Source organism: Hyaloscypha bicolor (genome assembly GCF_002865645.1).
Source record: "Hyaloscypha bicolor E unplaced genomic scaffold K444scaffold_86, whole genome shotgun sequence".
Classification (NCBI taxonomy): Eukaryota; Fungi; Ascomycota; class Leotiomycetes; order Helotiales; family Hyaloscyphaceae; genus Hyaloscypha; species Hyaloscypha bicolor.
The window spans coordinates 1,027,850-1,045,254 of record NW_020194588.1 but is presented as its reverse complement, the minus strand read 5'-3'; the positions used below and the strand labels follow the sequence as shown (position 1 = coordinate 1,045,254).

At 33.3% G+C, this 17,405-nt stretch overlaps 2 protein-coding genes across 2 annotated transcripts; one reads left to right on the top strand and one right to left on the bottom strand.

The window, feature by feature from the left end:
* Positions 1-9,349: 9,349 nt before the first annotated feature.
* K444DRAFT_530059 (ankyrin) lies at positions 9,350-13,394 on the top strand (the record flags this gene model as incomplete). The annotated part of the gene is made up of 2 exons (XM_024874869.1): positions 9,350-9,505; positions 12,933-13,394. The coding sequence occupies 2 exons, from the start codon at positions 9,350-9,352 to the stop codon at positions 13,392-13,394; spliced, it is 618 nt and encodes a 205-aa protein (XP_024736391.1).
* Positions 13,395-14,461: 1,067 nt separating this feature from the next.
* On the bottom strand, positions 14,462-14,956 carry K444DRAFT_630261 (uncharacterized protein; the record flags this gene model as incomplete). The annotated part of the gene is made up of 3 exons (XM_024883181.1): positions 14,462-14,715; positions 14,750-14,845; positions 14,875-14,956. The coding sequence occupies 3 exons, from the start codon at positions 14,954-14,956 to the stop codon at positions 14,462-14,464; spliced, it is 432 nt and encodes a 143-aa protein (XP_024736390.1).
* Positions 14,957-17,405: the final 2,449 nt, after the last annotated feature.

Here is a 17,405-nt window from a genome sequence, read left to right as displayed (position 1 = left end):
AAACCTAGATATAACCTTAAATAGAGTTAAATAAGCCAGAGCTAGTATTAGAGAAAAATCATAGTTCTATTATAATAGTATAGTTATTATTAGCTTTATTTATAAAGTACTTGGAAAAAGCCCTTTAAGCTCAGAAATTACTAAGATCTTGAGATAGGAGCGTTATAATAGTATAACTAAAAGCAAGGCATTTATTGAAATTATTATTTACTACCATATTTAAATTAAAGGCTTTATAATTATTACTAAACCTATTTATTACTTAATAAGGAAAGGTATAATGTGGAACTAGAATAATAAATAAAAGCAAGCTATGCGAATTCTTTAAGAAAAGCTTATTACTACTCTAATACTCTATAAGTTATACTATAATTTATTAGAAGGTTAGGGAATAATTATATTAGTAGTAAATACTAGCCTGAATAGATAAGATAGAACTCTGGGTTAATATAATAATAAAGGAAAAAAGAAAGTTATATAATATAAGTCTGAAATCTGGAATAATACTAAACAGAAATATGATATTACTAAGAGAGAATACTGAGGGCTAGTAAAGTATCTATAAAAAGTATAATTCTGGCTATATGAAGTTTACTTTATCCTTAAACTAAACGCTAATATACTTGTTATATAGCTAAGTAAAGCGGCTATGGATCTTCCTAGAGCTTTGGTTACTCGCTAGCTAGTATAAATTCAACTATTTGACTTTAAAGTCAAGTATATTAAAGGAATTAAGTATACTACTACTAATAGATTATTAAGACACTTATAATAAGAAGGCAATACTAAAGATAACGAGGATATTAATAAATGATTAGTAATAGAACTTAATACTATTAGAATAGTGCCTATTAGGTAAGAAATTCGGATAAAGGAAGTAGTTCTGGTTTAGTCACGTGATATTATTTTAAGGAATTAGATTCCTAAGACCTTTACTAGATATTTGGATAGTAGTATTTAGTTACTAGAGATTAATAATTAAAGCCTTACTATATCTAGAAGCAAATTGGCAATATTAAAAAATAATAAAATCCGGAAGTTATATGGCAAAGGCTGCGGCCTTTTATATATAACTTCTAGTAAAATAGTAAATAATAATACTAATTCCCATACTTTACTTAATAACCTAACTATTTTACTAGACTTTTTAGATAATAGCTATTCCGAATAATACTAGAATATTATATAATACCTTATAATACTCTCTAGACTAGAAGAAATATCTAGAGCCGAGTTTCGAAAGTTAAGTAGAGAAGCTTTAAATTATAGTATAAGAGATTAATTACTATAGAGAGTTATATTTAAAGCGTACTTACCTTGACTTATTATTAATAATTAAGAGTAAAAGAAGATTATTATTAAGGAGCTATATAATAAGATTAGATATACCGGAAGGGAAAGCACTTTTTATTTAGTGGCTAGCTACTATTACTAGGAAGGCTACTATAACTATATACGGAAGTATATAAACGCCTATAAAGTCTATTAGTATAAGAGTAAAAGAAGATAAGAAGAAGCTTTATATCTAATAAAAGCTATATTTTTTTTTATTACCTTGGGATTAATATAGTTAAACTACTAGACTATAAAGGATATAACTTATTAGTTATTACTAGAGATAACTTCTCAGGATAAGTTAAAGCTAGATCTTTGAAAAACCTAACTAGTAAGAAGATTACTAAGTTTATTTAGGAAGAAATTATTTATAGGCATGGTTTATTTAGATAGCTTAAGGTAGATAGCGGATCGGAATTTAAAGAAGTAGTAATTCAAGAACTTAATAAGCTAGGAATTAATAGAATTATTATTTTGGCCTATAATTCTAAAGGAAATGGCATAATTAAAAGAGGATATTAACTAATTATTTAAGTGCTTATTATACTTATAATAGGTAGAAAGAAGCCTTAGGTAGATTTACTACTATATGTTCTATTTACTAATTAAGTTACTATATATAAACTAACTAGATTTACTTTTTTTTATATGGTCTATAGTAGGGAAGCTATATTACTTATAGAAATATGCTTTCTAACCTGGAAAATACTTGGATAAAATAAAGTCTATAATAGAGAAATGCTTCTGGAAATACGTATAAAGCAGATATAGATAAGAGATAAAGATATTAAAGAAGCTAGAATAAAGAAGGATAGATAATACCGAGAGGGAAAAGAGTAATTTAATACTACTTACTAGATTTATTTAAAGCCTATTTCCAAAAAGGATCTGGTTCTCGCATATAATATTAAATTAATGAATTAAGACAAGTCAAGAAATACGAAGCTGCTATACTACTAGCTTGGCCCGTATAGAGTAAGGTATATAGATTAACTAAAAGGGTACTACGTGCTAGAAGAGCTTAATAGTACTATATTTTAAAGGACATATACCGGAAATCGACTCAAATAGTTTATTAAAAGGGATGGATTCTGGTATTTCCCTAAAGACAAAGTTAATAACGAGTATATACCTGTAAATAAATATTTTAAAACAGATATAGAACTAGAAAAGAAAGTAGTTATAGAGTACTATAAGCGAAATAGTACTTAAGAGATTAAGAAAGCTACCGGTATTATTATACGTATTCTAGAGTTACCGGAATTAGAGAGAGCAAAGTATGTCTCTTTTATAGAGAACTAGGAGGAAGCATCTAATAATGGGAGCTTTTCTTGACCTGGAATAAAGCTTATTACCTTTAATTCTTTATATATCTTTTAATTTTTCTTTCCGACTATTATTTATAATCTTTAGAGAATATTATTATTAGACTATTATTCTGGAAATTGGACGAACTTTGCTATTACTTATTTCTTACTATTATCTAATTACTATTACTAGATAGTATTCTTAATATGAGATTCTATTACTAGATCTTGGGAATTAAATATAAAGTATTTTTTTTAGTACGAAAATAAATAGGGGGTCGAGAGGTTACCTTATAAACTCTTGATTCCGAATTATAATATATGAATAGTAATTATATTTAGAGATAGGAAGAGAAAAGAAGGAAAAAGAGGGCCTTTTTATATATTTTTTATTAAGCTAGAAACTTTTTAGAAGCTCTACTTGCCTTTTTAACTAGCTATTCTCGCGGCTTATACTAGTCTAAAGTTTGACTATAATATCTATAGATCTTGACTTTAACTTGAACTACTATTATAAGTTTCCTTATAATATCTAAATAAACTTCTTAATTAGGAGTTATATATAAACGAAATAGCCAAACTAGAAGCCCTATAAGAGAAAAGGGAAAACCTTATTAAACCTAATAGTTATTTCCGAAAGTATTTAATAATATGTGATTCTGGGAATTTATTAGATATTAGATAAACTGGATCTGCCTATTTAAAGCCTATCTTATACTAGAAAACCTATTTTCTCTTTAATATAACCGTGGCTATACTTAAAACTAATACCGAGGCTTGATTAGTATATCGTGTATTCCTATCTCTATATAAGAAAACTTCTCTTATATAGAACTCATTCTCTGACTATAATACTATTTCATTACTAGGAACTAATTATTTCTTTAAAAAGCTAGTATAATTCGCTATTTCTTGCTATTAATCTATTCCCTGCTATTAAATATTATCTGAGTAATTAAGAAGACACCTTTAATATTATATCCTTAATACTAATTCAGGATATCTAATCTTTCCATATTCTATATTAACTTTAATATTAACTATTCCAAACTTAATAATAATATTATAAACCTCATTTATATTATCTTATAGTTTTTCTTTTTATATATCCCGATACCTTTAGTATTACCTTTGTAAATATGGATATTATTTTAAAGTCCTAACTAACTAAATAGTTTTATACTATATAAAGTCGACTTTAATAAGTACTAAATAAATACGGATTAGTTTCGGAAGAAGTAATACCTTATTCTGAGTTATTTCTTAATCCTATTATTCTGACTTCTTTTCTATTAATACTTACTTTATGTTTTCCTAATATCTTTAGTATACTTATATACCTTATCTTTTATATATTTCCTATATTATTTCTCTTCTTTTATATTATTCTTTGAGTTAATAGGGACATTTCTAAATAAATAGGAAGTCGGGACATACCTATATCATGAAATTTTTATTATTTCCTTTTATATTCCAATACTTTAAATACTATTACTATACTTATATTTCTATTATATTATCTTCTTATTTCCCTATTATTACTATTTAGTTTAACCTGCCTTAATTATTTCCTAGATTATATTCCCTTAGGCATATATATTCGTATTCTTTTCCGTAATAGAAGCCTAACTCTACATTTTACCTTTTATAATTATTCCTAATTCATAACTATATTACCTTAAATATACCTAATTATTATACCTACTTTCCCTATTACATATACTATTATTTCAGCTTTGTTTTCTTACTAGGAAGAAAGAAAAACTTGAATACACGTGACGCCTTTACGTAATCCAAGACTATTCTAATTTACTTTTTATTTTGGAATATACTTAAAAGAAATCCTCGTAATCTCAAGAACCTTTAACTCTATAACCTATAACTATTATACTAATAATACCTTTATAACTTATTAAGAATAATAAAATGGCCAAAGTACAGATTTCTTAAGCTAGTAAAGCATAGTAGCTAGTTCTTATAAGCCGCAATATTATTAAAAGCCTATAGATTAATAGTATTAAAGTTCAGAGTATTAAAGGAGCTTGGGTAATTATAGAAGGCCTACTAATACTAGAAAAGATAGCTATAATTACCGAATTTAATACAAATGTCCTAGATAAGCTAAGCGGCATGTATAATGAGCTCTTAAAGTAGAAAACCTTTATTAGAGACGGAACTAGACTAGGATTAACTAAGGAGAAGCTAAAGAACTACTAAGCCAATAATAGGGAATTCGAGAATATTATTAAAGGCATTTCCAAAGGCAGATAAGAGAAGCTTAATAAGATTAAGACTATAGTAAATGGTCTTAATACTAAGGAATAAAATAGAATTATACTATATAATAAAGCTTTTAGCTAATATATTAATAATGTCTATAATAACTTTGGCAAGAATATCTATAAGAAGTTATATTCTTTCTTTAAGACAAAAGCTTTAGTACGCGAAGCTATTTAGTTAATTAATAAAGCTATTTTAGAGTATATTAAGGACAAGAAGCATTAAAATACTAGTATATTTACTAAATTAGATATTACCAAGGTACTTAAGCATACTAAAGCTATATTAGAACCTGGAGAATTAGAGTTTAAGCCACTATTAGCTAATAACCTTAAAGCTAGATAGTATACCTTTAATACTTCCGGAATCCTAATTAAGGGAGTTTATAGTAATGAGCCTTTTCCTGCTTTCCGAGATAAGCCTAAAGAATAGGCCCCTATTATAATTTTAGCTTTAACTTAATTGGATTTAGCTAATAAAAATAGAGCTAATTCGATATAGCCTAGTAAGAAAACTACTAGTAAGAAAACTATTAGTAAGACTAGCGGAACTGGTATAACTAGATAAGAAAAGCCTGGCAAGGAAGGAGAGTAAGCTAAGCCTAAGACTCCTAATAGATAGCAGAGATCTGAGTGCTAGACCAAGCATAAGGTTAGTGAAATAGAGGAAAGTAATAAGGAACCCTTTATTCTAAAGGGAAAGATATTATCTAGAAAGACTCTCATAACTATATCTAGAACCAAGAAGCGAAAGACTAAGGATATTAAGTCCGGAGAACTTAATAAAGGTATTTAGTACACCTGTAAGATACTAGCTAAATAGAAGCTAATACTTGCTCGGTGAAATAAGTATACTTTTAAGGAAGTATATAGTAGTGTTTTGAGACTTATTTATGAGCGGGAATACTATGGAATTAATAATGAATTCCTTAAAGCTTCCTATATAAGACATATTTAGTAACTTACTAATGCTCTCTCTATTAATATGCGAGAAATTAAGGACGCTCTAAAGCTAGTTACTAAGATCTATAAAGTCACTAAAGGCAAGAAGCATATTTCCGTTACTTGAATAGATAAGGAGACATGGGATTTCTTCTTTAAGACCTAGGAAATTAAGAAGTATAGACGCAAGCGCTATATTTCTAATTAATTCCGCCCAAATTTATAGCTCTAATTCAATACTATAGTTCCTGTTCCTGAGTCTAGTACTACTAATCTAGGTATAAATAGCCATATTTATAAGAAGAATTACCTAAAATGGATTAAGAAGCTTAGTATTCGAGAACTCTTAATAGAAAAAATAGAGATACTATAGTTCTATCTCCGGAAAGATAATATATTAAAGTATAGAGATCTTGGTAATAGCTACTTTATCTTAGCCTCTTAACTTTTAATAGCAGATCCATTAATATGGCTCGGATTCCACGAGGTATTAAATAAGTATCCTGTCTACCTAGTTACTTATCCTTAGCTAGCCCGATACTTTGCTCCTGGAAACATTAATTATAATTGGTACGAAGGCAATACTAAAGATCTGGCTACTACTAAAGCTTTAAGTAGCGAATTCTACCTTAGTAAAGAGTATCGGAATATTAGCTATATTTTTCTTACGGACTGCAAGAAGGCCGCTACCTTTAGTAAGAAGTTCTTTAAAGATATTAATTACTCCTCTATTTCTAATAAATTTGAGCCGGAAGTAGCTAAGGAATTAGGCAAGTATTTACTAAAAGTAATAAGAGGAAAGACTCCGAGTATAGTCTATTTAACTAGATAAATAAATGCCTTTGGCTAGGTAATCTATAAGTCTGGAATTATGGGAAAGTATTAATTCTCGGATAATATATAAGTTAAAGGATAGCTTAATAATAATTTGCTACTTAATAGGCCTTTTACTATAATTCTAATAAGTCTAGTTACTATTAAGAATGGAATATACGAAAATGGAGTCTCCTATAAGGTTATTAAAGCCTCTTATCTAGAGCTTTCCCCTCCTATTAAAGGTTAATTCAAGGATACTATAGATAATATAAAATTTGAAGGAGCCATTTGTTTAGAGTATATTAGTGCGATTTACGATATGATTTGCTATAATAAGCCTCCTTATTACCCTGTAGTAAAGGCGGAAATTAAGTAATAGTTAAAGGCGAACGCTAATAAATATAGAGAACTATATCGGATTTGGCGTGAGAATGCGGCTAAGCGGGTTCGGATTGCCTTTAAGCAAGTTCGGGAGTACGAAATAAGACTATTTAAGGGTAATAAGTCTTATTTTAGGTATATGGAAAAGAAATTAGATTAACTAATAGAGGAGGATCCTGAATATTTCGTTATTTCGGACTCTGAGTAGGATTTTTCTATTATTTTTGGTACTTAGGGGATAAGTATAAATAAATGGGGGATTAGATATAATATGGCAGGCTATACTTATTAAAAATCATATTATTTTGGCGGTTTTGAGGTTTAGGTCATATAATAAAGGCCGTGGCCTTTGGCACGTGACTTGCGGAAATTATATAAGAAAGCTGGTTTTTCTATAGACTTAGAGAATAATCCTTTATAAGTATTTAATTAATTAAGCTTTTATATACTATATACTATTTATGCTTTACTATTTATGCTTTTGATTTATTATTTTACTATCAAGTCACGTTTTGCGCTCTGGTATACTTTATATGGGTTTTTGTCTTATTACAGTTTCCCTCCCATAATATCCGAAATAAATATAAGCTTAAATAGTTCTTATAAGTTCTTTCTATTTGAAATTAGATTTGAATTAAGTTAAGTTTATATTAGTAAAGGCTTAATAGATTAATAAAACAGATTTAGAAGCTATATTTAAATAATAGAAAATAAAGTACTATTATATATTAAAGAGAGAATAAAAGAAAGTATGAAAATTTTAATTCTTTTAAAAGAAATAGTAATATAAATCTTAGTATTATATATTAAATACTAGCTAGTTTATATTATATAATAGATTATTAAATAGAAAGTTAAAAAGTATAATAATATAATAATAATTAGTATATTAAAAAATAGTTAAGGCTAATTAATTAGAATTAATTATAATTAACTATAATTAAGTATAATTTAATTAGCTTAATTTTTATTATAATTATTATATAATAATATAAAAGTATACTTTCTTAGGCATTTCTAAAGATTATTAAATAACTAATAGCTATATTAATAAAATATAAATAAAATCTATAAAGTATATATAAGAGTATAAAATTAGTCTAAATCTAAAATAATAAACTAGTTTTTGTTATATGATACCAGCTACGTAATACTATAGCACGTGACTTAGTATGTGGCCAGTATTTCCTTAGCCTAGCAGATAGCCTTTAGCTTAATTCAAGCTCTTTACTACTACTATAATACTGGAAATTAAAGAGGTTCTAGTGCCTTTAGCTTTGCTTACTAATTAGCGCTAGGCCTGGTTTAGTAAAGAGTGCCTTTAGTAATACTGAATATAGCTAGCCCAGATCTTATTTTAGCCTTATCTCGGCTTCCGAAGCTCTAGAGTTATATGCATAATCACGTAATAAATCTAATTAATTATCTTTAATTATCTTTAATTATAATTAAGTATAATTTAATTAGCTTGATTTTAACTTAATTTGATTTGAGTAGGGGGGTCTAATTAAATCAAATCTAATTATTTAATATACTAATAATAATAGTCTACTTTTATATTAAAATATATATACTAATCGGTTTATAATTGAACTAGAAAGCGAGATATTCATGTAATGGAACTCGCTTAATAGCTGGGCCCACTTTTATTAATAATAATTATCGATATCTATTGACTATTAATTGCTTAGCTAATAATAATTACTAATTAATAATTATGATCGATAATTTATCGGAGCCCACACTGCACCGGCCGAACTCTAAACACACCAAATAACAGGCCCACCTAAACTTTCCTTTAACACAGGCGGGATGCCGACAACTAAGGGGCTGATTTAAGGGGCTTGGAAAATGACATCGTCACTATTACCAATTCCATGCTTTAGTGTGACTAAGACAGATATCCTTCTCATTTATATACCCCACGCTTCCTGTCCTGGAGACTGTGGTTATCTTCAGCTTTATCTCCTGTGCAACATTTTTCAAAAACGTTTGCGCATCATGAAGTACTCATCATGCCTTCTGCCACTTGCCTTCTGTGTCACCGAAATATTGCCTTCCCATCTCACATGTTTGATCCCTCCGTGAGCGAGGAAGAGAAACAAACAATTGCTGGTATCGCAACTTCCATCAAGGGAGATGCCAAGATCAGACGTTCGGCAATTCCAGTTGCACCTGGATTCTCTGCTTTAGAAAAATATGACCCAACCACCGGAGACCACGCGCTTGTCCCTCTTGGAAATGGCGATCTCAGAGAACCTTGCCCTGGACTGAAGGCAGTGGCGAATTATGCATGCATTCCTCACAACGGCGTTGCTACAATCACCGAGTAGAACACCGCTATCACATGTCGCGGAGGGAGGTCGCATCGCACGAATCGCCTACGTCAAACTGCTCTTGAGTCTCGATTCAGTTAATCCGGATGCAAAAGATAATAATGGATGTGTGACCCTCCGTTCACCAATCCGAGCGATTTGCCAATCGGGGCCCCGGATTCCCAATCGCTCGATATTTCGGTATCGGGGCTAAGGGAGCTAAATTCCCCCTATTTACTAGCTCATTCAGCCCTATATTCTTTACTTTACCACACCTTATATTTTGATTCTATAGGTTAAAGTTTAATTTATTAATTTAAGATATTAAAGGAGGTAATAATAGAAATAAAGACATCTCTCTAGAGCTCCCAAATATATATAGGGCCAGTGTGGGAAATGAGTAGAGTAGAGTAGAGTAGTGGGCCCTACTCATATTCTACTCAAATAAATTTCTCACTACTCATACTCTACTCAATACTCTACTCAACTACTCTAGAATATTCTAGAGTAGTTGAGTAGTATGCACGTGATACAACACGTGATGTTACACGTGACACGCTAGCCTAATTAGGTAAGGCTCCGGGGTGGCTCGAGTCTAGCGCCACTGAACTGCCCAATCAAATAGTGGCAAGGCTTGGTAAGTAAGGTAGAACCTTAATATATTCTTAGGCTTCCTTAGCTATTAAGGGCAAACTCTTCTCTCAAGGTACTCTTATTATTTAAATTACATAATAGACTTAATAAGAGTACTATTAAGATAATATCTTACTTAAAAAGCTGGGGGTTATTTAAAGACGAATTAGAAGAAGTAGAAGGAGAAGAAAAAAAGCAGGAAAAGAAAGATTTCGAGGAGGGAAATCTGGTTTTTATAGAAGAAAAGTGGTATTTAAGTAGCCTTATATAAGCTCTAGCTTAAATTATATAGTACTGCTTAATATATGCCTTATTTATTTATTAATAATTAAATAAATATTAATTTATTACATTTACGTGACTTGCACGTGACTACTCTTGAGTTACTCTAGAGTAGTACTCTACTCTACTCTACTCAAGTACCATATTATGCTACTCAAACTCTACTCTACTCTACTCAAGACTACTCTAGAGTAGCTTGAGTAGCTTGAGTAGTTTTTGCCCACACTGTATAGGGCCTCTGCTCCCTTATTACTACCTAGACACAGTTTATAGTATATAGTTTACAGTACAAGTACCAACTTTCCAAGCACAACCACTAATTCTATATACCTCTTAATTAATTACCTCACTTCTACTATGTCTCTTTTAACCCTTCGTTCATACCTATCCCCGTATACGCCTCGTTAGCATATATATAAGCGAGCAGAGCAATATTTTAATATTACTACTTCAGGGGCTCATTCTTCTGGCACCCAGTTTTTGCCCTCCCCTATTACTAAAGAGCCTACTAATAATTGGTCTGCTAAAGACGAAGCTATATGGGATCAGAGGCTTGCTAAAGGGGGTAATAAGAAAATTCTTACTACTAGGAAATATATAGATATTAGATAGTAGTTACAAAATCCGAAGGCTCCGTTTCCTAATGGAAATAAGGCAGAGAAACGCTACCAGGCTAATATTAAACACGATTCCGCTCTCTATAAGCTTTAGGACAGCCAGGTATATCGCAAGGAATACTACAATAATTAATATAGAGAGCTTATTTCAGCCCGGTATACTATTTGCTATAATAACGCTTTTGAGATTCTTACTACTACTTATAAGAAATTAATATATCCTGGTTAGTAACCCCCCCTTCTAAAAGCTACTAATTTTTATACTAATTAAATAATAGGCTCTGAGACTATATTTGAGTATATACGGAAAATTTGGCATAGCCTATTCCGTAATAATTATATATAGATTAGTATATAATGCGCTTACTATAATAAAGAGAAGGCTTAAAAGAATAATATAGAAGTATAGCCTATCTAATCTCATTTTCCAGGCCAGCGTATAGTTCTGGATTTAATAAACTTCCGTATAAGTGCCCTTTAAATCATGTAATTTACTCTTATATTCCTGCATTTCCTATATTTCGTATATTTCGTGTGTTTTTAAGCTTTTCCTGCGATTTTTACGATTTTTCGAAAATTCCGAACCTTTTTATTCACACTTCATTAATACTATTATAGAATAATCCAGACGGAGAATATATATGGATCTAGTAATTAAAATACCACTTTTCCAAGTTCATTTGGATCCGTAGGCTTAAGGCTAAAACTGCGGACAAAGCTATAAACAAGCTTATTAAATAGCTAAATAATAATAGATATATCTCTATTCTAGCTTGCAATAATAGAGGAGAGTTCAAAGGCAAAGTTATTGAGATCTGTAAGCAAAGAGGGATAAAGATTATCCGTAGACGAGCTTACTATCCTTAATTACAAGGCTCTATTAAGATCGCTAATCGTATATTCAAGAGGCGCTTGCAAGCTATATAAGCGGATACTAGTATCTAATCGTGGATGCAATTACTTCTATTAATTACGTGGGTTATTAATACTACTCCTACCTCTGCTTTACCTAAGGGTAATATGCTATATAAGATATAGTTTGGACGAAAGCCACCTACTAATTTTCAAGACTATAAAGGGAATGCTCGGTATATACGTACGGCACTAGGGGAGGGGAATAAGAGTAGAGAATCGTCTATAATTGAGGTTACTAAAGGAGAAGGAGAGGAGAACGGAGAGGATAGCTTATTTATTAATCAGGAAGCTAAACTAGAGAAAGTGGCAAAGGAGATAATTTTATCTGAACTGGCTAAGAGAGTTACGGAGCATATAAAGAAGCAGCAAGAGAAAATAGTAAAGAAGGCGAATTCCAAGGCTCTTAAATTGCCGATTAAGAGATTATAACGCTTCAGATACCAAAACAGTATCGATTTGGTACGGAAATAGCAAGGATACCAGTAAGAGTTCTGGAGAAAACTTTGAAGGTACGTATATATCCTATATAAATATACTTACTAAGGCTAATAAATATAGGGATACCGGCTTGCTACTAAGTATAGTGAACTTACTACTCTCTGGCCGCATAGTACCCTTAATAAAATCACCTCCCAATCGACTTATCCTGAATTACCTACTACTAGGGTAGTTCACAAAAAGGATAAGATTACTCTCTCTAAAGCAGTGGCAAAGAAGAATAATCGTAGTTCAATTACATTAGTTCAGAAGGCTAGAAAGGCATCTGAGAGAGCAAAGAAGAAAGTAGCTAAGAAGCAAGCACGTAAGAATAGAGCTAAAGAAGGAGAATCAGGTAATTAAGTGGAGGGGAGGGCACCAAAAAGGGCTAAGGTAGCACCTAGACATAGTGGGAGGCGTGGACAGTAAAGCTTAGTATGGGTGAAGTATCTTTAATATATCCTTATTTTATTATTCGTTCCCGATACCCAAATATTACCCGATTGGGGAATCGGGGCCCCGAATCCCTAATCGGACGCCCGAATCGTAAAGAACCTGCGATTTCCTAATCGTAGCGTCCGATTTGGGAATCGGGGCCCCCGATTGGCAAATCGCTCGGATTGGTGAACGGAGGGTCACAGATGGACGCTCTTGTTTTGGGCTATTGAAAAAGAGGACGAGGAAATTGTCCAACTTCTGCTGAATAACGAAAGAATCGACCCAGACTCGAAGTCGTCAGGACAATATTCCTGCAATTCCGAACAGACGCTACTATTGCGCACCGCAGTAACAGGCCAGAGTATAATAGTTAAAGTCCTTCTCGCCAAAGAACATTTTGATCTGACCGCAAAAGATAGGCATGGTCAAACACCGTTATTCTTGGCTATAGAGAACGGACATACTATAATAGTAGAGCAATTTCTTGCAATCGAGGATATAGATCCAAATACTCAAAATAAGAAGGGGGAGACATCGCTATTAGTAGCTGCTGAGAAGGGCCATAGAGCAGTTATAAGACTACTCTTGAAAGCAGAAGGCATTAAACCAGATTATAAGAACTCAAAAGAACGTATACCGCTCTCCTTAGCTATATAAGAAGGTCATGAAAAGATAGTATTATAACTTCTTGCCATTGACGGCGTTAACCCCAACTTGGAGAGCGAGAACGGACGCATGCCTTTATTATAGGCTATGGCCCCAAAGCAGAATTGGCGGCAATATAATGGTAATAAAGAAGTAGTCAAACGACTACTATAATATGCCAATATTAATGTCAACTCTGAGGATGAAAACGGTCAGACACGGACACATTCTTCTTTTGACCCAGTCGTACGACCCTGGCGATGGCTTGATTCTCAATTATAGGATTCCACTGCTGCTCTATAATATATACAAAATTTGCAATAGCTAAGTTGAGCCCAATAACTCCGGTTCCTGTTATTATTATTATTAATATCTGCGTATTGGAGTTCTTCTTGAAGTCGTCAAGAATTCGGTTCCTTTCAGTTATTGAGCAAGACCCGTCAATCCATTCGAATCGAAGTTGTATTCTCAGAGAGCGTTCAATAAGATCCAAGGATTTGGTCCACCCCGAAAATATGACACTAAGAAGAATTAACTTGTTCTGATGCAGATGAAGTGGATACAAGACTTGGCGTACCTCTTTCCTTCCCTGGCGTTTTCCTCGAGGTCTGCAAGAAGACCTACAACTTTGGACGACACACCATTCTCGCTCAACCCATCTGCTATATTAGGGCATCCTTGCTGCAGATAGTATCCATTTATTCGAGTATCGCACAGCGGACATCTAAGTCCAGATTCTTCTTTAGATATTGCAACTGCGTGCTCGAATCGAGAGAGGCGCTGTGAGCACAACAGATGACCACAGACAGTGAAGTGGCCTTTGAAAAGCTCATCCACAATCTGTCAATCACGTTCTGAGATAAATGAACCTTGCAATAATCGCAGCGATCATCCTTGGGCTTTTGTGTGTTGAATTCGAGATCCCTTGTATCAGACTCGTGCTCTGAGAAAGGGACCCCTGGAATGTACCATGGTTGCATAGCAGTCGCAATCGCATCTCGAGCTGGAAAATTCCGAAGAACCTTTTCTTTGTGCTCTCAAGATTGGCTTGATACTTGGTCGCCTTTGACACCGACAGTTCAGCGGATAGGTACTGCTCCTTCTCGGGCCTCGGAGAACTCGAGAACCCTGTCATTGACATTGGTCTCGGGAAGGTCCAAAAGCTTTCTGGAACGACGCAAACATATTGAGTCGAGGAGGAGACGTAGACTTTCTGATCCCGCGCCAGTACTTTTCATGAGAGGTTGAATGACATTTTTCCTGAAGGTGGCTGCAGTATCAAGCTGAGGAATGCGCAGGAAGAGACAAGAGAGCCTAGATCTTCCAATTTGTTCTGCACAGGTGTGTCAAGCACCAACGCAGCTTACTGTCAAGCCTCGCGGCGGTCTGGTATAACTTCTTGATTGAACCACTGCGAATAGTGTGGACTGCATCGGAGTCGGACATTAGTGGACTTGCTGTGTCTGAAAGGGGGGAATAAAATTTCGCATACCTTCATCGAGCACCATTCGGAACCAGCAAACTCGGAACAGGGGACTTTCAGCTTTGAGACCTTCAGTGCTAGAGGCGATCATATGGTAGGTGGTAAACACAATATCTGCCTTGGCCAATATTTCCGGATTCTCTTCTCGCCCTCGTCCGTGATAGATGCAAACATCCAATCTGCCGTAAACACGCCCGAGACGATAAGTAACAGGTTAGGTGTCGCTCATACAATTGGAACTTACTTTTGTATTTCTTGCATCCAACCGGTTACTAGTACTGACGATTCTAGAATTAGCGAGCTGTTCCCAGAATATTCTTTAAGTTAGTGCCGTTGTTTGTATGTTTGGGCGCGTACCCTGTGAAGGAACAATGACTAAAGGGGCGCGAGCAGCGGAGTTCAATCGCAAGCGACCGCTGTCGATTTACAACTTGCCACTCGGCACTATCTGTACTGGACTGCATCTGAGAATCATGTTTGAACGCAGGAGGAATAACAAGGGTTGAGTAAGGGTAGTAGACAATAATATAATTTCAACCTAACAGGCTATATTACTTCACCAAAGATACGTCAGAGAAACCACGTGCAGAAACGGGCAAGAATATCAGGTGAGACGATATCATATAACAAATTTCTCTTAACTGAACCCGGACTAGGACCTCTTTTTTTTGGGCCTCGAAAAAGTTTCTAGTAAGCTTTTCAAAGCCCCTTCTTGTCTTAGCAAGCTAAGGAGTATAAAGGCATAAATAAGAATATTTAATAGCTTTTATAAATAATTATTATATAATAATATTAGTTTTTATTTTCTTTAAAAAGAAATAAATATAAACTTATATAGTAAAAATATAAAGAACTTTAATAGTTTTATATTAGCTTATTTAATAATTTAAAAGTATTTATAAAATAATATTTAAATATTTATAAAAGTTAATTATATTTAAAATATATTTAATAAAATAGAAATTATTATATTTATTTAATATTTGCTTATTATTACTTATAATAAAACAAAACTTAATTAAAGCTATATATTATAGGGTTTTTTTTTAAAAAAAATTATAAAAAATAAATTAATATTTATAAATATTAATATTATAATAGTATTAGCTAGGGAAATAGCTATTATATAACTAGTTTTACCTAGCTAGCCGGCGTTTTAGTAGTTTTAGCTAGTATTTCCTTTTTTTATTCCCTTTCCTTCTCTCTCTCTCTTCTTTTTCTCTTTAGCTTAGTATTTTTAATATATGAGATTCTTGGATCTTTAAGCCCTGGCTATTGCCTCGATTCCGCCATTATATTATATTAAGCTTATTTACTCAGCCTATAGAGGCAATAGAATACTGCCGGTAAAGGATCTATACTTGTCCTTAGGGGGCGAGAACAGAATTCCGTTCCTAATATTCGGTAATCCTCCCGAATTCAAAAAAAGGAAGATACGTCCTCTATAAATTAGTTAATCTCGGAATTTGGCCCTTAATTAGAGCAGACGACGTTCTAATAGTCAGTTTTCTGCCGGCTTAAAAGAAGAAAGATATATTCTCTAAGACCCAGTTAATCTCGGAATTTGGCCCTTAACTAGAGCAGACGACGCTCCTGTCCTCTATAACCTAGTTAACCTCGGAATTTGGCCCTTAACTAAAGCAGACGGTATACCCTTCCTTAATATCAATAAGAGCAAAAGAACCGGTATCTCCCTCCAAGAATCGGCAATCCTCCGATTTAAAACAAGAGATACGCTAATCGGTTTCGGGTTCCCGATTTAAAACAGAAGAAACCCGGTAATCGGTTCCAGTTCGCCGATTTAAAATAGAAGTAACTGTTTTATGATTACCCCTTCTATAATCGCCCCTCCCTTAATCGCCCCTTCCTCGTTCGCCTCTTCCTCGTCTGCCTCTTTCTCATCCGCCCCTTATACGGCCGCCCGTACGATTACCTTCTAGTCTATTGGAAAATGATCGATATATTGATGGTAAATCGATATATTGGAGGTTGACAATCTGCAAAATGACTAGATACAGGAGAGTGAGTTCTAGAAACAGAGGAAAAGTGTCCAAGGTAAGGGATTTATTCCCATTACCCTTCGGCGATACCGGTAATGCCGAACCCGCTTTCTCCGATATATTATCAATTAGCTGATAAATCGAAGGTAATCAAAATGAGGATATACTAGTAAGCTTGGTAAGCTCGGCGAGTGACGCATGACAAATGAGAGTAGAGAACCCTAAATTAGTGGTTGAACCTGGTACTGGAAGGACTGGTAAGCTAGCTATGGTAGCGTACTAATTTCAACATAGTCGGATATAATACCCTTTCTCTAACTCGTCCGATTCGGACGATTCCACCCCAGAAGAGGCTTATTTACGATGTCCTCCTGCTAATGACTTGTCCTCTGAGGAAACTGAGAGCTGACAAGACCCTGGCAAAGCTAGCTCTAGAGTAGAGTTTGAGTCAGATATAGAGGCTAGTTCCGGCTCTGCGGACGATTTGGGCTCTGCGGTCGGTTCTATAGACGGTTCTCTGGATAAGCTTGGTTCTATAAA